We start from the raw sequence: 20,583 nt of genomic DNA on the forward strand, positions 1-20,583 counted from the left end.
CATTTACTGAGGATCCAACTGAGGATCTGATCCCCTTGATCTTAAATAGGAGTTTATAACAATACAGTCAATCAAATTCAAACCAACCAGATTATTACTGCTAAAATACAACTGTTCAGAAAATGAAATCAGTCTCCATTAACTCTTACGTGTCTTTTTTTTAAATCTAGAACAAAACTACTAATAGTGATCCTTAGATCTCAAATCCAGTTTAAGAATTGCAAAACAAAGAAAACATTAAAAAGCTTGATACCAACAATAAAAGCTTATTGTGGACTCCGCTGAAGGCTATCCATTCCATTCAACATTTCCATGTTTAGTCATTAAGCTTCATTTTTTGAAATAATTCCAAAAAATGTGCTGAGCCGGAGGAGCAAAAGCCAATTAATAAACTGAACATTTCAGTAAGAGAGTGGACTTCAGACCAGATCTCAAAATATGGTAAAGTATTAAAAGAAATTTTTACCACCTACTTTTTAGTGTCTGGTTCTGATACTCCCTTCCCTTACACTAGTGCACATCAGAAGTAGCTCAGCTGAATCAATGCAATTAAACTAGTTTAAGTGAGAGGAGAATCAAGCTGGAATTGGTTCAAGATATCTCGTAAGACTGAAAAAGGAAAAAAAAAATCCATGATGTATCATTAAGAAGTTATATCAAGAGATATATTTTAATTTTAAAAGTATGACATTTCTATTCTTTATTTGCCAGACTTAATGTAAACTATTAACAAGCAGATAATTGACTTAGATTGCCATAGCTAGTTAACCACAGTGACACAATCTTAACATTAGCTAGTCTTCATACATGTGTCAACCTGTAGATGATTAATTAAGAAAAATCTTCAATGCTTCTCACCAACGAATCTTCTAGAAAGTATTGTTTCTTTTTCAGCTTCCACTCAGAAGGTTATATTGTGCCATCAGTTTTTAAGCAGAATTTAAAATGAGGAGATGGGGGATTCTGCATCTGTAATTCTGAAGAGCTTTAACAGTTTTCCGGTCCTGAAACAGGTTTTGTTTTGTTCAATAAAAGTGAACAGTATTGGATGCAATATTAGTCAAAGATGGAAGATATTGATTCAAAAATGTGTGGGGAATGCTGGGCAAAACTTATTACTGGCAGTCAAACCCTGAAGTTTGTAATCAACTGACTTCAACAGACATTTCCCTGAGTAAAATACTGAAAGACCCACAGATTTGGCCCTAAATAACTAGAAGAAAAAACAAACACTAGTGATCTTTGATCTCCCAATAATCTAACAATGCAAAAGGCGTATATAGGGTAAAGGCTCAGAACAGCATGATTGATTTCACGTCAATCTAGGAAGCCCAAAAAGAAAAGAATTAAAAGGCTTTAATGAAATTGCATTCTAACTTCCCACAACTTCTCCCTCCCCCTCAATGAATCTTTGCTCATTTCCTGCAAAACACATGAAAAGTAAATCTGGATTAAAGTGGGATTTCATTGCTCAAATTTCCAGTCAGCTCAATATATAAAAGAAGGTTTTGGTTTGTTGTATAGGAAGTGTTGCATATGCTGCACATCTATCTTAGCTCAAATCTCCTTGGATGTCCTGTCCCTGTTTGTCTTGACTGCAGCTTAATTATTTACTGTAATTCTAGCAGTCGGTGAAGAATCTAAGTCTAACCAGGTGTCATCTAATTACTGCTTTCAATTTTTAACTGAAATTTTGTTTTTTAATCCTATTCTTCACTTTAGGTGATTACTTAGCAAATTCCTGATATAGTTCACTGCCCAGGATATAGAAAAGGAGTAAATAATTAAAGAAAGATCAAGATAAGTACTAAAAGTAGATTACTCATTTAAAAAAAAACTTACGAAAACAAATACTGACATTAAGTTCATAGCAATGTCACTTTTATCAACTAAAACGTGAAAAGATTGTAATGTGTTTCACTGATGCGTATTTTTAATTTTCAAGCCATCACAACTCCCCATCCCCAAATCAGAGGTCCCAATCCTGCTCCCATTAGGTCAGAGGGTATTCTGCTGTTGATTTCTGTCAGAGCAGCTCAAGCCTAGCATTCCTCTTATAAATGTTCACTGACAGAGTACAAGAAAATTATACTAAAGTGCAGGATTTTGATAAACAGTTCAATCCAAAGGTCCTCTCCCATATCTGCCTTTACCAGCAGTACAGACTGTAAACTGGACTGTACTCATTTTCTTTTCAAAACACCTACTTGGCTTTTTTTTTTCCCCTTAAGGCCCAAATCCTCCCTCCCCTGTGTAAAACCTCAGAGTAGGGGGTTTCACCCAGGGGCTCTATGCAAGGGACATACTCTTCTGCTCAGACCTCCTGGGCTTCTACCCATGCACAGAACAGAGATAGTAGAGACTGTAGTAGCAGTGCAAGCTTCACCGTATAACCCCAGCAATATGTAGCAGTTCTGGTCTATCAGAACCATCCATGCCCTTTTATTTCTTGGCCTCATTTGTGAAACTATCAGCAAAAGTGTCAATTCATGCCAAATGTGATTGTGGTTTCTGAGATGTGGACACGTATCCACCAGGATATGGACTGTGATCACCTATTAATTTTATAGAGGCCACTGTACATCCAGCCCTGGGCTGGATTTAAACTGGCTACCTGGAAGTGAACAGAGTTCACTTTTGTATCCTAATATAATCCACTCTGCCATTGTATGCCCCTGTTTCACACTTTAGAAGGCTTTGAAATCACCTCCTCCTTTTGAGAGAATATTCTTGTTGCGCAAAGTTGTTCACTACCATTGTTTGTTAAGGGATTTGCTTTTCTACCATACCTCATTTAAACACAGGACACATTTTCAGTTGTGCATGCATAAGCAAACCCCAAATATTACTACTTTTTATATCACTCAGTGCTCGCATTTGCACACAGAGATTTATAATTGCTCACCTAAATATCCAATTTGTGGTTTGTACATGCAGGTACATGGGCCAATTTTAAACTTGCACGAAATGGAGGTTGGCCAAAAAATTGTCAAAGAATGTGAATTCACTAATATACATAAAAGCTATAAACCTCTGTTTATCACTTATGATGCCACTATGTAAGCGAACATCACTTTTTCATACATGTGGCAGAATTACATTTTTATTTTGAACAAAGAAGCTTTAACATTTTAAGGTTTTGCAATCAAGCACTCAAAAGACAGGAATTGTAATATTACAGCTGAAGTTTCAACCTTAACTCTGCTCTGAATACAGACTTAAAATACAGTCTCTCCTAAAACCATTCCATATTATTTGTCAAATAACTCTGAAGTTTATTTTAAACCCTTAAATTAAGTAAATCATGGCTCATGCAGCAAAATTCAACTGTGCAAGTGCAAAATGTCCAAATTTAAATTCTCCTGGATAGAAGTTTGGCCCCACTGAAATTAACTGGAGTTTTCCCTTTACTTTTAATGGGGCCAAGATTTCTCCCCTTTCCTTTAAAATTACTCTACCAATTTGCTTCAAACTTGGCTTATAACTTAGATCTCAGTGATTTAAGGAATTGTGTTACCATTTGCAAAATTTTTGATCAGGTTATACTGGGAAGGATATAGATTTTTCTCAATATACACATAAAATAGATGAATCAGATTTGTTAAAACTTTATAAAAAAAACTTCACCTCTGGCCTGAGACCAACCATGGAAAAATCTCAGCCCATGAGGATTTTGCTTCAGGAAATTATGAGCTACTGAAAAAGGAGGAATAGACCAAAAGTTGGAAATCAACTTAATTGTAGTGTGCATTCAGACAGCTGTATGCATTTTAGTATCCAGAGGATTCACAGACCAAACAAGTGTGTCCGTGTAAGGTGAAAGGCTATCACCAGAAACGCTCACCTCTCCAGCATCATGAAGGTTTAGACCAATATCATGATATTACTTATTAACTGTGGAAATGCAGAGCGCAGTTCTGCAATCATTGCTCACACAAGTCCCGCTGACTTGGACTGGACTCTTAATCTGGTAAACTAAAGAGGATCTGGCCAAGATATACAAAAAAATGTCTTGCCATTTAATGCAATGCAGGGAAGAGTACTGAGGAAATGTAAAGATACAGACAAGACCAGATTCAAAGCAGTGATTTAAATGTTGATGTAAATTACACATTGTGGTGAAATCCTGGGCCTACTGAAGTCAATGGGAATTTTGCAGAAAACAGGTATGAGTGACAATGTTTTATATCTTGCAGTAGTTTGATATTGAGATGGTGGAAAAATGAATGCAACTTGCACACTGAGGAGACCGAAGTGGTGTAGCTGGAAAAGTAGTTAACAGGAGCATATCAGATAAAGTGGGAGCTCCACTACCTTATGCTTTTCCTGCTAAATCCTTGTCATCCTCCTCCTTACGATGTATTTTACCTCATTTTGCCTATCAACTGAATGCCAAATACATGCTAGTTACTTTACTACTTATATATATATTCATTTTCTGACACGTGTGTCATCTCTTCTGAATTTGAACCAAAATAAGGCACTCCAGAAAAAACAGTCACGTAGGAAGCTTAACTGATTTGTGATTAATTGAACATAGGTTACAAAAATGTTATTTAATAAAATCGGGTTTGTGTGAGTTGGAGGTAAATTTGAGTGTCCAAGGAGGTACGTTCCTTCTAAGAAGGGAAAAAAGGTTTCTTATTCATGGATAACCACTATAAAGAGAAAACTATAAAGAGAAAACAAGAACACAGACAGAAAACATTGCCTATGGAAGTGAACTATTAAGAGCAGCAAGGTTTGAAACACCTACACTCCCAGGAACTAGAGGGTCATATCATAGCAGACTAGAGTCAGTCCTTCCAGGAGTCCCATAATAAATACCAGATAAATGGAGTACTGTGTGAGTACACAAATCCTTAAAGACTGCCAGGTTCTTTTGTAAATTCAGGCATTTGCCTTGATGATATTAATCCAAATTTGCCCTTCACACACTGCTGTGCACCACAATGTCCACCCAAGATGTGGCTGCATTTCAGCAGTGCTGTACAGGTGGATGTCTGAAGTGCTTTGGGATTCTTCAAAATGAAATCCTGTTGTAATATAAAATATTGCTTCTATAATTCTCTATAAAATGCTACTTTAGGATACCACAGTGAGAGAACTTAAATTAGACAGAGTATGGACCCCATCTTGTAATCTTTACCCATGACAGTAATCCTAAATAATAAAGACTGCTGGCATGAGTAACAGGTTGCAGGATCAGTTCCTGTGCAACTTTGGACAGTGAGAGGAGTCATTTTTTCTCTCCATTTATCCAGTAGCATGTTTAACAAACATTCAGGAGTCAGATTTGTCAAGGGAGAAGGCACAACACTGCTTAATATAGGCATAAGCACTCAGATCAAACTGAGTCTTCTTAGGCTTCTGGAAACATCCAGTTTCCACTTAGTACTCCCAAATTCAAATTGCCAGTATTCAAAAATCATGAGTCATCCTTCAAAATATCATGAGACTGGATTAAAAATCATAAAATACTTTTTTTAATTAAAAATTGAGGGGGGGGTTGAATGGGGGGCTTCTGATTTTTGAGATGATAGTGTACATTTGGGTCATGTTTTCAAGTTTCTCTCTGCAACCACAAGGTCTACAATCACTTTTTTTTTTTAAATGAAAGCTGAAATCCTCACATAATCACAGGATTCCAAGAACTAAAGTTTTAAGAAAAACACCAAATACTGTGAGACTTGGAATAAGAATCCCAAGAGTTGACAATACTACTACTAAGAGGTTTAACACAGGTATTACCATAGACTTCATTACTAACATTACATCATCTCATTAGCATAGTTATTCTGATCATTCTTACATCCAGCACAGCAAAATTCTTAATACCTGCCCTGCTGTTGGGTGCCAATTCAAGATTTTCCCCTCACTTTACCAAATAATTGGTAAATTCACATTCACATCTACTATACATGTGTCCTAATTTTTTCAAAGTGGCTGTAGCACAAGGAAATAAGTATTTAAGTCAGCACTGCAGGTTCAGTTCTATGCAGTGTAAATAAGAGTGCAAAGGAATTAGCTCTCTACCCAGTGTGACCTCTTTGGCTGGAGCTTTTGCAATGCTCCTGCTGTACATTAGCTATCTCCTAACTACTTCCCTGCTCAGAAAAGGGAGCTGTTAGCAGCAGTTGCTGTATAATTACTTACTTGATTCCCTCTAAGAAGCTTACACTAAGAGTTGAGCAAAGAAAGCAGATTAACAATTTGAATACATCCACCTAACCCTCACACATAAAACAGTGGGGCTACCAATAGATGTGGCCCAGGAAATTCACTTCATCTCATCCTGCTGGAACAATAAGGGGTTTCATTTTAATTGTGGGGCAATTGCATTGTGTGGGAGAGGGAAGGGGCGAGACAGGAAGAGATGGGCTGCAGTTACAGGGTGGGAGTGAGTGAGTGGAGATAGGACTCCTCCATCCCAGCAGCCAGATTAGTACCAGAGTAGGCGGCGGCGCAGCCTATAGTGCTCAGCCTGCTCTGCCAGTCACATGCTCCCCAATGTAACCTAGCAACAGCAAAGCCCAGAGAAAAAGTTCTCTCTCTCCCAACTTCAAATCTGTGTCTGGGACTGAGGGAAGCTTATTGTGCTCCAGACTAAGCATCTGTTTCTTTATTAGACTCTTTTTATAACATACCGCATCTGTTACACATACAACAGACACGTACACGTTGCACATGCACAATCAGTGCAAATAAACATAGCAAAGCCTGTGTCTGCCTAATGGAACACATCTCGAGGTGCAGCTTTACCGAGGAGCTTGTTGCAAAACCAGCTCTTAGAAACTGGGGGGACTCACTCAGCCTGCTCACTTTCGGCTTCCAAACCACCTGCGTTTGGTGAGTTGAGAGGGGCCGGCAACACGGCCACACACAGATCTTTATGGATGTTCTCCGGGGCACTAAACACGTTTCAGTAGCAAGCGCCAGGGCACAGCGATTGTCTTGCCCTCTTTTATGCACGGAGCCCTGGCCGGCCTCCTTGCAAGGAGCGCTCCCCCCCAGTTAAAGGCTTCTCTCTCCATTGCATCTCCAGAAAATGAAAGCCCTGCGTGACTTTGCGTTGGATTTGCACCGCCTGAACGGCCCTTCCAAACGACTGCTCCCCCCCGAGGACTTAGCCTCCTTCCTTGGGTAAAGAACCACCCCGGGGGAAGCAAAGGACGAAACCAGCCTGAGGCGGAGCTGTCACCGAAAACGCTGGGCTCGCTTCTTACAGCCCCCGGGCTCGCTCTACTTTCCACTACAGGATAAACAACTTCTGGGAAGAGTCACCTCCTGCTGCTCTAGCCCTCCGGGGACACAGCTCCCTTAGAGACCAGCAGCCACCGCCCCCCTCGCCTTCCCCCTGGCGTTCCCGAGGGGCCAGGGAGCGCCCCGAGCCCCACTCAGACGAGGCTGCAGTAGGGGGCTTACCTTGGCCACTAGCCTGCATGATGCATGCAGTGAATAATATGAGCACTTTGCAAGAAGCTGCTGCTCCTCCGTCCATCCTGTGGCGAGATCCCATCTGGGCTGGGATGCTCCAGCTCCCTGGGAAGCTGGCGGCTGGGCTCAGGAAGGCTGCTCGGCCCTGCAACAGCCCAAGCCGCCTGGTGTCTTTTTCTTATCCCGCTAGGTGCAGACGAAACTCCCACCCTCCAGACATTGCATAAAGCTCTTTATACCCAGCAGCCCCGGAACTAGCATGAGGGAATCAGGCATTGCTCCAGGCCCCTGCAGCCACAGGCTGCCTTGGCCCCTCCTTCCGCGCGCACTTTGCCGGGTAGGAGGGATGCTTTCACACCAATGCACTCCAATGACTTTTTACATCCCACTGGTGTAGCTTTACAATACATTTTGGCCAGATCCGGGGTGATTTCAAATAGCAAACAGCATTTGATGCTCCTCAGACGCCAGTGTCCCAACTGACAAACAATACAAGGAGTTAACGAAGGAGCCTTATAAAGGCTTTAGAACAAGTCATTACATTCAGACATGGGTGTAAAGTTTAAAACGCTGATTTCGTTGATTAGTCCATAAAAGAGACGCGGTCAATCACCTCTAAAACGCTGTTGAAGTCTTGACAATCACAGAATGAATCTTATTTTTCCACCAGAGCCTTTCATGAATTTCCCAGGCGAGAAAGTCAGTCTCACAAAACGCTTGGGCCGAGTGTGAAGCTATTGCTAAGGGAAACTTTAATATCCCTGCTCCTAAATTTGTCAACAGAGGGTACTGTGACGATCCTGCCTTTGGTAAGGGGGTCTTTGTGTCACAGGTACACAATAAATCACGGGTAAAATATCCATCCAGGGTTCAGATATTGTTGCCATTTCAGGAATTAGATACTAGACTACTATAGAAAACTATGACAAATCATCATTCGAAAGGGGAACGATGGGATATGTTTGCATTTTTCCGAGATTACCCTCCACTCTAATCTGGTTGACATATTTTCGGAGCCCGTCAGAAGATTGTGATGGAAAGGCAGTACCGGGAGTATCACACAGAAATGATGTTAACTAACAGTATTTATAATTCTGTTAAAACTGCTGAGAGATCGTGTAGCTTAACATGACCCACAGTGGCACGGTAGTTCTTTTGGAGAGGAAATTTATCACGATAAAATTTTAGGTGGTGAACTTCACTTAGCCCTCCCCTCTCAATCCCAAACACAACATACTCGTGTATTTCAGGAATAAGGGATTGTTGTATAAATCACGGTATCAGCGAGAGGGAGAGATGCATTTATCTCGTTACATGATTGGTCCTATTCATTTTAATTACCTCCATCTACACAAACTCCTTATATTGTTTGCATAAAGTTTACCGTTTATATTAAACTGCAGGGCTTGTTTGCAGAGTTTGACAGACATTTCTGAAACATTACTTAACTTTTTCTTGGTCCTGTCACAGAATTTAATTTCCAAAGTGCCTGTAATTTATACACGGCTGTTTTGTTGTTGATTGGGAGATACGGATTTTTCTTTGCGTTGATCGCTTAGGACCCTAATCCCACAAACGTTTCCGTAAGGATTTTCTAATATCTATCATGCTAGAGGAGGAAAGGGAGGGGGGAATAAGAAAGATAAGATGTGGAGTGTAGGCTTTGCAGGGTTGTGATTTATGCAGGTTCAGGGCTGCTTGGTGTAGTGGTACGACACAGCACCGGGGTCAAGCCACAAGAAACACTGGGGCAGATCAGAATATTCAATGAGTTTCCTGGCACCTCTGAATCAGAGAGAGGATAAGATCTCTCCATCACAAGATCCAGAGCTGCTGGGGGGGGGGGGGGGGAACTGCCCTCTTCAAATCTCTCTCCTCCTTCCCTCCCTGTCTCCTTTCACTGTAGGAGAACAGTGCTTGAAACATTCCTTTCTGCACGGAAGGACTTCTCCTATTGTTGTTTTCTTTGTGTGAAAGTGTTGCCAACTTACTGGAATTCTTGTCGTAGTTTCACAGCAAGTGTCTCAGGCTGACCAAACGGAACCAGCTGCGTTTGTGTATGGGGCCGCTCTGCTTTAATCCCACAACAACGCCAAGGGGAGGGTAGGACGGGATCCACACACGGGGGTACAGCCGATCCTTTCTATAGAAATGGGTGTCTGAAAAGCAAACACACAGATTGGCTACATTTAATTAGAACGGAAGAGTCTGACCAATTCACGCCCAAGCACGTACTGCTGCTAGCCCGGCACTACCACGGGAACTGAAAGCAAGACAGGGTTATGGATAAATAACGTAGCCAGCCACTGTAGAGAGCTCCAGCGCTTGGAACCCCAGCCAGTTAGCGAATAATACGACGCGCGTTGTTCTGCCTTGAGATGTTTGCGTCCATTCAGTACAGAGAATTTTCAAAAGTATTTTTATCTGGAGTGGATTTAGAGATTAAGATTTTAATTGAAATCAGCACAAAAGCGAGGGGAGTTCCTACTTAATCTCAGAGGCAAACGCATTGTCCACATTTCCTCCCCTAGCTGTAGAAAGATCATCGGTTCCCAAATATGAACAGGGTAATTGTGCGAAAATTAGAAACTCTCCCCCCGACAGCTAGGAGTGGAGTTTGGGTTTTGATACATTTATGTTCCATTCCACTGTTTAATTTACTTTATTCATTCACAAATGTATTCGAAAGGTTTCTTCCTTAGAGGTCAGCCCTTCCACTAATTAAGTAATGAGTATTATCAGCTCGGCTGCTCCTATTGCTGTAGTGCTGTGCGACAGTAAAATACAGTGCTAGGATAACAGCTCATCTTTGGGGAAGGTCCTGGGACAAGTAGAGGAGCACTGTTTTCTCCATCTGAAGTCCTTTTTCTCCACTGAACCACATCAACTAAACAAAGGACCCGATTCTGCAATCCCTACACCAACAAATTACTTAGATGGGAGTTTGGGTGCGCAAGAAAAGCAGGATCGTGCCCAAATGCTTCCAAGCCAGAGTCAGCTAGAGGGAAAGGGTCGTACAAGAAATGTAACTAAAGAATACAGATTCCGAAACTACAGTCAAAGATCACTTCTATCAATGTAGTTCTCCTGCTTAGCTGGCGCTCTCTCTGTACCTTCAAGTGAACTGATGTCAAAGATAGTTGTTATCAACAAAGATTATTTTAGGTTTAAGGAGATTCAATTACTCCACTTAGAAGTTTAGAAGAAATACAGCAAATTCAGTTGTTTACTCTGGTTTTAATGCAAAATCCGCATTGGGAAATGTTTGCGTTCCTTGTTTTCCTGTAAACAAGCACCCAGAAAAGCTGTGAAAGCTTTAATTTACAGGGATTGGACATATCGCTTACTAATTAAAGAAATGCCCTGAGCAGAGAAGTTAAAAATTAAAAAGATTGATTTTTGACCAGAGTTCACTTTTCCTGTCCCGTCTCAAAAGAGAACTAACTCTTAATAAACTTGTAGAAATGTCGAGATTGCTATATTACTAACTACCGAACCCACCTAACATCGAGCAAAACCAGATGTAGGCACCTTTACAAATTGTGGACAGAGCCTCCCAGTCCGCTATGACTTGACCATTACAATTTACCCCAGCCGGGGATCTGCCCCCTTGTGTACAAACAGAGCTGCAATCACCACTAGCATTTACAGATTTCATAGTGGTAGCCGTGCTAGTCTGTATCAGCAAAAAGAATGAGGAGTACTTGTGGTACCTTAGAGACTAAAATTTATTTGGACATAAGCTTTCCTGGTCTAAAACCCACTTCATCAGATGCATGCAGTGGAAAATACAATAGATAGATAGATAGAACATGAAAAAATGGGTGTTGCCATAACAACTCTAACAAGACTAATCAATACCAGTTGGAAAACACTTCAACCTCCCTGGTCACTCACTTACAGACCTAAAAGTTGCAATTCTTCAACAACAAAAACTTCAAATCAGACTCCAATGAGAAACTGCAGAACTGGAATTAATTTGAAAACTGCACACCATTAAATTAGGCTTGAATAAAGACTGGGAACGGATGGGTCATTACGCAAAGTAAAAACTATTTCCCCATGCTAATTTTCCCCCTACTGTTACTCACACCTTCTTGTCAACTGTTTGAAATGGGCCATCCTGATTATCACTACAAAAAATTTTTTCTCCTGATAATAGCCCACCTTAATTGATTAGTCTCATTAGAGTTGGTATGGCAACACCCATTTTTTCATGTTCTCTGTGTGTGTGTGTGTGTGTGTGTGTGTGTGTGTGTGTGTGTGTATACATACACACACACACACACACACACCATACCTACTGTATTTTCCACTGCATGTATCTGATGAAGTGGGCTTTAGCCCACGAAAGCTTATGCCCAAATAAATTTGTTAGTCTCTAAGGTGCCACAAGTACTCCTCATTCTTTTCACTAGCATTTAGTAATCCTGCAGCCAGTCTGTCCTCTGAAGAACTTAGATTTTTCCAAAGACAATTTTTTTTATAAGCACTATTTCTAATGTCACATCAGCATATGCTCACAACACCTTTTCCTGTAAAGTTTTTTTTTGTACATCATATGCATAGGTACATCTGTCTATGTCCTCCTCTGAATATGAGGCTGATACAGCAAACAATCTGCATGGATCTGAAGTACAAGATGTCCCAGTCTTTCTGTGGGGGTAACAGTTCATCACAGAGCATTAAAGCTCTGTGGCTTCCTTCCATCAGCTCTACCATAGTACTCCAGTTTAAAAAGTCACATTTATTCTAGAGTCTCTACTTTACAGCAACCCATCATGTTTTTATGTGATAGAAACGTCACTTACAATGTTATGTTTGGGGCGGGGGTGTTTTTGGAGCTATTCACAGAACAGTCAATTTCTTTTTAAATTCACTTGAGGCCCAGCTCTATTCCCATTGAAATCACAGGTGATATTGCAAAAGGCTAGGAATTTTCTCAAATTTGCAGCAGTTCTTCCAGTTTAGTAATAATTTAGGTCTTCATGGACAGATTTCTAATGCTTTCCTCCTTTTCCATTCATTACACATGTATCTAATTGTAAAGGGCTCTGGATTTTGATGGTGGTTGTTTAGGATGCAAATAATAATGCTACTAGCAGCTAAAGTATTTCCCCACTCTCTGTACTCTTGGCTCTTTCATTCATAACCCTCTTTCAACACATAATTTTATCATAATACAGTGCACATTTAAATCAGTTGCAAACAACAGAGTCTGAAGCATACAAGAAATATCATATTGGTAACAAACTCCCTCAAGTGAAATTAGCAGAGACGGGAGAGCAAAATAAATCTCCATTTACACTTTGGGCTTGTCCCACAATGGAGGAAAACACCATAGTTTAACAATAATCACATCTACCATACTTGGAATTGTAACTGTTCAATGGGTAGAAGTATATAAATATGCAACAAGGGAAATGTAAAATTGGTAGTTTGAACCCAGGCATTTGAAGCAGATGGCTTCCTCCTCCACAGTTGCCTGGTTGCCAGCAGACACCCTACTCTTGTGCCCAGCCCCACCTCAGCTTGCAGCAGCCATTACAGGAATGAGCCTTATTGCCCTGTGCTGGAGTGTGCTCAGTCACTCTGTGCAATGGTGCATGTGCAATCCAGTCAGGACTCGAAGTTGTTTGACTCAGTTGAGTCTTACTAGAACTTAACAGCTAAAATCTCTGAAGATTCTATCGTCACTGAGCATGTTCTCTGCAATTTTTCAATGGCTTATAAATTTGGCCAAATGTAGGTGGACTTTCACAAGGACACCAAAAGATACATCCAGGACACACAGGCTACCCACTCCCCAGCCAAATTTCAAGTCCCTGCTCCAATGCATGGGGGCACAAAAACTGTTTAAAAGAAAGAGCACCCAAATTTTTTAACCTGGGCAAAACATCATATTTTTACTAGCCTCATTCTCAGAAATGGATAAACCATTTGGGCTGAAATTTTCAAAAACTTTCAGCCTGAGATAGACATTGTGCCTGCAAAATTTCAGCCCAAACAATTAAAGTTTGGCAAAGTCATAAGCAATTAAAAATAGGATCGTATAAAGGGAAGTGTTGCGCAATCTTAGTAAATAAGCAGCCCTGCCTCTCATGTTCAAATTAGCGTGCCCAACAAATTACTATTTTAATCTCACTTCCCACTGGAGTCACACTTTTAATTGCCAAAGAGATGTAACTAAATAAAACAATGTATTCTATATTAAATTATCTTTATTTCTTGGGAATGAGGCAAACATTGAATGGTACAATATTAATGGTGGATTTCAATTAGACTTACAGTTGCTTTGAAAATGGTACTTTTTCTCTTAAATCACTTGGATGTTTTTGGCAATTTTACCCAGTATCTATTTTCTTAGCAGCCAAATCAAATGCCCAGAGAGATCACAGCAACCGAATCAGAACAGCACAGCAATCATCAGAAGCACTTGGGGAAATATATGAATTAATACTAGGGGGTTAATGGCACATGCAGTAAAAGTCTTTTATATGCTTTTGGCTCTGAGCCCAGAAAGCCCCAAAACACATAACTACTAAGTATGTTTCAGGAAACATAATGCCCACAGCTGTTTCAGCAGTAAGGAGAACGGGCAGGGTTAGTGGTATGGGGTTAGAAGACGGATAAATCCTAAACCATTTTGATTTGTATTTCTCCACAGAGATGGAGATCGACCATCGCTTAATAAACTGAAACTTTATTGGACCTGTCCATGAACTTTGTGTCCAAGTCTCTTTACCAGGTATGTAAGACCTCCTTCTTATGATAGGTCAATTAGGCAGCCATAGGCCTGTGAAATGAATCACTTGTCTGAGTGCGATGAGACCCAGCATGATGGAGGAGGAGCTGCTCTGTAATAACTGATGAATACTGTGTGTTAACCTGTCTATTGGGATATTTACTGCAAGAATATATGGGCTTAGTTTAACAGGGAGCTGTAATGAAGAACAAATAGGAAGAAAGCAGAATGGCTCATGATAGTAATGGCTCATGAGCGTTGCTAAGAGACAGTGCCCATACTGGTAGCTCTGAAGACCTTCTCACCAGCCAACTTGCAAATCAGTTTTTCCCAGAAGGGCCTAAGCCACCGTTTACATTCTTATAGAATAGAAAATATTAATTTACAAGACATCACCTGATGGAAAGAAATGGTTATTCACCTTCTCGTAACTGTTCTTCTTCGAGATGTGTTGCTCATATCGATTCCAATTAGGTGTGTGCACGCCACGTGCACAGATCGCTGGAAGGTTTCCCCCTACCAGCACCCGTCAGGTCAGCTCTGGAGCCCCCTGGAGTCACGCCTTCATGTTCCTTCTTGCTGGATACTCTGACAGAGGGGAAGGTGGGTGGGTTTGGAATGGACATGAGCAATACATCTTGAAGAACAGTTATGAGAAGGTGAGTAACCGTTTCTTCTTCTTCTTCTTCAAGTACTTGCTCATATCAATTACAATTAGGTGACTCCCAAGCCTTACCTAGGAGGTGGGGTCGGAGTTCATGGAATCACTGATTGAAGCACAGCCCTGCTGAACACTGCATCGTCCCTGGCGTGCTGGGTGTAATGGGAAGGTGTGGACTGAGGACCACATTGCCACTCTACATATCTCCTGGATCGGGACCTGGGCCAGGAAGACCGCCAAGGATGCCTGAGCTCTGGTGGATTGCGCACTTAGAGCAGGGGCAGGGACCTTTGCCAGGTCATAACAAGCCCGGATACAGGCTGCGATCCACGATGATATCCTTTGCGTGGACACTGGGAGGCCTTTCATCCTGTCTGCTAGCACAATAAAGAGCTGGTTTGGCTTGCGGAATGGCTTAGTTCATTCAATATAAAACTCCAATGGACACTGCACATCCAGGGAGTGAAGCCTCTGCTTGCGGCTATTGGCATGAGGTTTCAGGAAAAAGACCGGAAGAAATGTGTCTTGATTGGTATGGAAATTCGAGACCACTTTCGGGAGGAATGCCGGGTAAGGTCGCAGTTGCACCTTGTCTTTGTAAAAAAATGGTATATGGAGTGTCGGATGTGAGAGACTTGAGCTCGGACACCCTTCTAGCTGATGTTATTGCAACCAAAAAGACCACCTTATAAGAAAGATAGAGAAGTGAGCATGTCGCTAGGGGCTTGAATGGGGTCCCCCGCATCAGCCTCGAAAGTACCAGGTTAAGATCCCAAGCCGGTGTGGGTCGCCGAATAGGAGGATATAATCTGTCCAATCCCTTGAGGAATTGTTGCACCGTTTGGTTAGTGAAGATGGACTGGCCATGCTCTCCTGGGTGAAAAGTTGAGATGGCAGCCAGGTGAACCATTATCGAGGAGTGAGACAAGCCCTGCTGTTTCAACTTTAGGAGGTAGTCCAAGATAAAGGGGACTGATGATTGCGTCGGATGGATACGGCTCTGTGAGTACCAAATTGCGAGTCTTTTCTACTTGGCCAGGTAAGTAGCTCTGGTTGAAGGTTTTCTGCTACCCAGAAGAACCTCCCTAATGGGGTCTGAGCATGTAAGCTCTAGCAGGTTCAACCATGCAGCTTTCAAGCCATGAGGTGGAGAGACTCGAGATTGGGGTGCTGAAGTCGTCCATGATGTTGAGTGATGAGGTCCGGAACTAACAGTAGAGTGATTGGAGTATCCACTGATAGCTCCAGTAGCATGGTGTAACAATGCTGGCATGGCCAGGCCGGTACCACCAGGATCACTGAGGTTCCATCACTCTGGATCTTGAGGAGGACCTTGTGAACCAGCGGTATAGGAGGGAATGCATAGAAAAGGTAGTCCTTCCATGGAAGTAGAAACGCATCTGCCAACAAACCCAGGCTGTGGTTCAGGAAGGAGCAGAATTGTAAGCACTTCCTGTTGCCCCTTGTGGCAAAGAGATTGATCTGGGGAACTCCCCACCATTGGAAGATCTTGTTTATTATGTCTGGGCGGATAGACCACTCATGATTGTGAAAAGACCTGCTGAGATGGTCTGCTAGCTCATTATGAGACCCAGGAAGATAGGACGCTTCCAAGTGTACCGAGTGTGCTATGCAGAACTCCCAGAGCTTGAGGGCTTCCTGACACAGGGGAGAGGAGCATGCTTCCCCCCACCCATCTGTTGATATAGAACATCACTGTTGTATTATCTGTCAGGACCGATATGCACTTGCCCTCCAGGAGAGGCCGAAAGGCCTAACGTGCCAGCCGGACTGCCCTGAGCTCCCTCACATTGATGTGAAGCATCAGTTCCTCCGGAGACCAGAGGCCTTGAGTTCTGTGCTCTCCAAGGTGCACCCTCTCATTGACAGCCACCACCACCACTGAGTCTGGTGGGGGTTGGGCAAACAAATATTCATAGCCCTTGGAGGGCACAAAATACTTTCTCTCGACTCCTTTAGCTATAGGAGCCAGAGAAGATGGTGTTTGCCAGAGAGTTTTTGTGTTCTCCTGAATGGTTTCAATCAGGGGAAGGGCCACCCGGGTGGGTCCTGCCTAGGATGACCAGATGTCCTGATTTTATAGGGACAGCCCCGATTTTTGGGTCTTCTTCTTATATAGGTTCCTATTACCCCCCACCCCCATCCCAATTTTTCACACTTTCTGTCCGGTCACCCTAGTCCTACCGGGGATAAAATGTCCACCATTGTGTCTGACGCTTCAGTGACCTCTTCCATTTGTATCCCGAGGTTCTGAGGCTCTTCTGTCGGGGAGGGGAGGCCCCGAGGATGTTCCTGCCACAGCCTCATCTGGAGATGATGATGAGGAACGCTGAACTAGGGAAGGCCCTTCCTGCGGTTCTGCCCCCAAATTGGAGTCCGCCTCGGTGCCGGCCATGGCGCCTTCCACGGCACTGATCATAGCCACGGTGCCGGATGCAGTGCCGGATGCGGCACCAGCACCGGTCCTGCTGTTGGTGCCAGGCGTGGTGCTGATTGTGGCACTGGCGGCGGTAGCAGTGACTGATGCTAGAGAGAGATACCTGGTCCTAGACGCAGTCCTTCTCTTGGAAGCGACCAAAAAGGAGCATGCCAAGGCGGACTCCTGGGACTGTTGGTAAGTCCATGGAGTCAGAATGTGAGCCAGTACTTGCGATTGTGTTGGTCATGGTACCGGAGGGAAGGTTTGAGTCATCCCTGCAGTCTGGGAGTGCTTGCGGCTACGGTAGCGGCTTCTCCAGGACACACGAGTCCATGTCTTATTTGGAGTCCGATGAGTCATAGCTGGCTTGCCTCTGGACTGCACAGGTAACTTCTGTGTCATCTGGGGCCGGTGCAGTGCCACCGTGATCGGGAGAGTGCAGACCTGCCAGAGATATCAGGTCCCAGGCTTCCTGTGCCGCTTCTTTGGGACAGGAGACTGATCGATGCCATGATTGTTCCCGTGCCGTGCTCAGCGCTGGGGAGTGCTGGTGCCGAGTATCTCTGACCCCCAGAGTCCTTCCTCGGCACCTTCCAGACCAAAGCTGATGAGCTGTGCACCAGTGCTGAGGAGCCCGGTGCAGTGTCCATGGGGCTCGACTCAGACTGAGGGAGCAGAGCTCCTTCCATTAGCAGTAACTTTAAACTGTGGTCCCTCTCTTTCTTCACGCGGCGACGAAAACTCCTACAGATCTTACACTTGTCCATTTGATGGGACTCCCCCAAGCACTTTAGACAAGCTGAGTGTGGGTCACCCTTGGGCATAGGCTTCTAACAAACGCCATACGGCTTAAACCGAGGCATGCCCCAGGCCCGGGAGAGGGACAGGGAAACGAGGGAGGGAAAACACATCCCAGTACCCCGAGTTCAAATATCTAACCAACTACAAACAACTTTTAAAACTATCTATTTACAGAAATACTCTGCTAGAGGATCGTTCATTGAAAACAAGAGACGAAACGCTCCAACGACTGTCACTGGGGGTAAGAAGGAACTGGAGAGGTGGCGGGTTGGCAGGACGCTATATGCGGCGCCATGAAGTCGTGACTCCAAGGGGCTCCAGAGCCGACCCAACAGATGCTGCTAGGGGAATAACCTTCCAGCGAACTGTGCATGCGGCGCGCACACACCTAATTGGAATTGATATAAGCAAGCACTCAAAGAAGAACAGATAATTAACAAGTATTCTCTAGTAGTAGTGGGGATTAAAGGGAAGTGCAGTTTATAGAGTATTTCCCAAAACCCCAAACCCCATCCCCCAACATGCTATAAAAACTGTTGCTGAATTTAAGCCCTGGCCTAAGCCCAGGAACACTCAAGATCAAAAAGACTATAAGCAGTTTTATAAGAGACTCTCTCTCTCTTTCTTTGTCTCTCAAGAGAGGGAGTTGTTAGGGTGAACAAAACTAAGACACAGGTATTCACTGGGGTATCTGAGGAAGCTAGGCCTGCCTAGGCTACTATCAGGGGATGGGTAAGCCATTAGGTAAAACAGACCTGTGTAGATTGTTTGTTGTTTAAAAATCCTTTATCCTCTAATGCTTTGCTCCTACAGTTAAAATAAACAATACTCTGTTTTTTAAAAGATTGCTTTGTCACCAAATACCACTGATCACAGACTCCTGAAGGGAAGAACTGCAGATAAAAAGCCCAGTTGGATCTGCTAGGTAAGCACAGTTGATACACAAGGTACTGTAGCCCAGAGCCTGGTCTGAGAGTGGGAGATTCGTGTGATTCCATCACAGGAGAGGTAAAGGCATGAAGTCTGACACCAGATAGGGAACATTCAAAAGAAACCAGAAAAGGGGACGGAGGTGGCTACTAGCCCTGTAAACAGGACACCGTTTTTTGCTGCATAGGTGTGGGAGTGTGGTAGAGGTATATGAGAGAGCAATTTTATTTTATGGACTGCAGACTTAGGGCTTTCCATTAAGTTAAAGGCAAAATTCACATTGACTTCAATGAGAACTATATCTGGTCCTAATTACAGAACATTTGTTCCTAGTAAAAATAAACAAGGTAGAAAGAACCCAGCTTGACACTCACAGAAGAGGCTGTGATCAAAAGGCTGGAAGTTAGAAAAAAAATCTTTTACTTGTAAAATGAAGATATTTTCTAAGGAAATCAGTGAGGGAAAATAAACATAGGACTCTGCAATGTCATTTTTACAGTCGCTCTTCAGAGTTAGAACTCCCTGTAAGGGGAAAGGCAACACAGGGCAGCTTCTGTTGCTGCTAATACTTGTCATTAATAGATTAATGTTTGTTTTGTAAGACATCAAAATCAACATGTCATCTTTTTTCCATTGCTACTACATGGCAGTGGAAACAACTGTAACAATCTGCTGTTCCACAATTTGAGATTTTTTTGGTCAAGGTAATTTTTTCAAGGTGGTGAGTATCTACTACTGAGCAACTGTATTGAAAACAATAGGAAATTAGGGTGATCATCATTCCTCAAGATCAGGTCTTAAATGAAAAACAATGTAAAAATTGACTAAGTACATAAGTTTCAAACACAGAGCACATGGAATAGCAGTATAACTGCTCTACCTATTTAGCTGCACGGCATATAGAAGAGACTGGAACACTTTACTCATCTTGTCTACATTTCCACTGGAAAAGTTGTTTTAAGGTTTTAAAACTGCTTAAATGCAGAGCTATGCAACATACCCTCTGTAAATACTGGTGAATTAGAAGGATTTTTAAAAGATAAAAAGATATAAAGCACTTAAAGTAAACGACAAGTTACATATCACTTTCCCTTCAAAAAAAACGTTTTGTTCTTTAGCATTTTACTTTTTAGTATTTAACTTTTTCACCACAACTGTAGCTGCATCCCTTTGTGTCAGGCAGTCCAGAAGAGACACTAATGAAAATGCCCTAGTTCCCCATAATCTTTTGTGGCTGACTAGGTACAGTAGAAGAGCTGTTTTACTAATCCAAAGGTCATGAGCCTGAGCCTTGTTAGACTAAGAAGTAACATGTTACACTATTTTAATTTAGCTGTTTAGTTAAAATATTCACAGGAAAATAATTCAGACAACAAGTCTCAAACTTTAGACCTTTGAATTAGCAGTTTAACTTGGATACCCAGTTAATTATTGCACAGTGGAGATTGGAAAAGGAGTTTTTTTCCTGTTTCTACATCATGACATGTCACTCTTGCATGGTACTAAAAGAAGGTGATGGGTGACCAAGTTTATGTCAATAAGGAGTATGTCTCAAAATCTTTCAACTCC

At 42.5% G+C, this 20,583-nt stretch overlaps 2 protein-coding genes and 1 long non-coding RNA gene across 7 annotated transcripts in view; 1 reads left to right on the plus strand and 2 right to left on the minus strand.

Annotated features, from left to right (window-relative positions):
* The window catches only part of LRP2 (LDL receptor related protein 2), a 176,802-nt gene extending 169,137 nt beyond the window's left edge, over positions 1-7,665 (minus strand). For all 4 annotated transcript variants that reach the window (XM_065561806.1, XM_024114865.3, XM_065561805.1 and 1 more), the window contains exon 1: positions 7,426-7,665. In XM_065561806.1, the coding sequence (XP_065417878.1) occupies positions 7,426-7,519 (94 nt within the window). In that variant the 5' untranslated portion in view covers positions 7,520-7,665. The remainder of the gene's footprint in view (positions 1-7,425) is intronic.
* The window catches only part of LOC122174733 (uncharacterized), a 20,176-nt gene continuing 3,528 nt past the window's right edge, over positions 3,936-20,583 (plus strand). Inside the window, exons 1-3 of one of the 2 annotated variants that reach the window (XR_006176961.2) lie at positions 3,936-4,166; positions 14,105-14,185; positions 18,259-20,583. The exon at positions 18,259-20,583 is cut by the window's right edge and continues 3,528 nt beyond it. This is a non-coding gene — a long non-coding RNA (uncharacterized LOC122174733). The remainder of the gene's footprint in view (positions 4,167-14,104; positions 14,186-18,258) is intronic. The other variant, XR_010591585.1, reaches the window with a different exon arrangement.
* The window catches only part of LOC101942896 (ATP synthase subunit beta, mitochondrial-like), a 38,781-nt gene continuing 26,065 nt past the window's right edge, over positions 7,868-20,583 (minus strand). The window contains exon 11 of the mRNA XM_065561809.1: positions 7,868-9,596. Within this exon, the coding sequence (XP_065417881.1) occupies positions 9,581-9,596 (16 nt within the window). The 3' untranslated portion in view covers positions 7,868-9,580. The remainder of the gene's footprint in view (positions 9,597-20,583) is intronic.

The sequence above is a fragment of the Chrysemys picta genome, chromosome 11 (assembly GCF_011386835.1).
Source record: "Chrysemys picta bellii isolate R12L10 chromosome 11, ASM1138683v2, whole genome shotgun sequence".
Classification (NCBI taxonomy): Eukaryota; Metazoa; Chordata; order Testudines; family Emydidae; genus Chrysemys; species Chrysemys picta.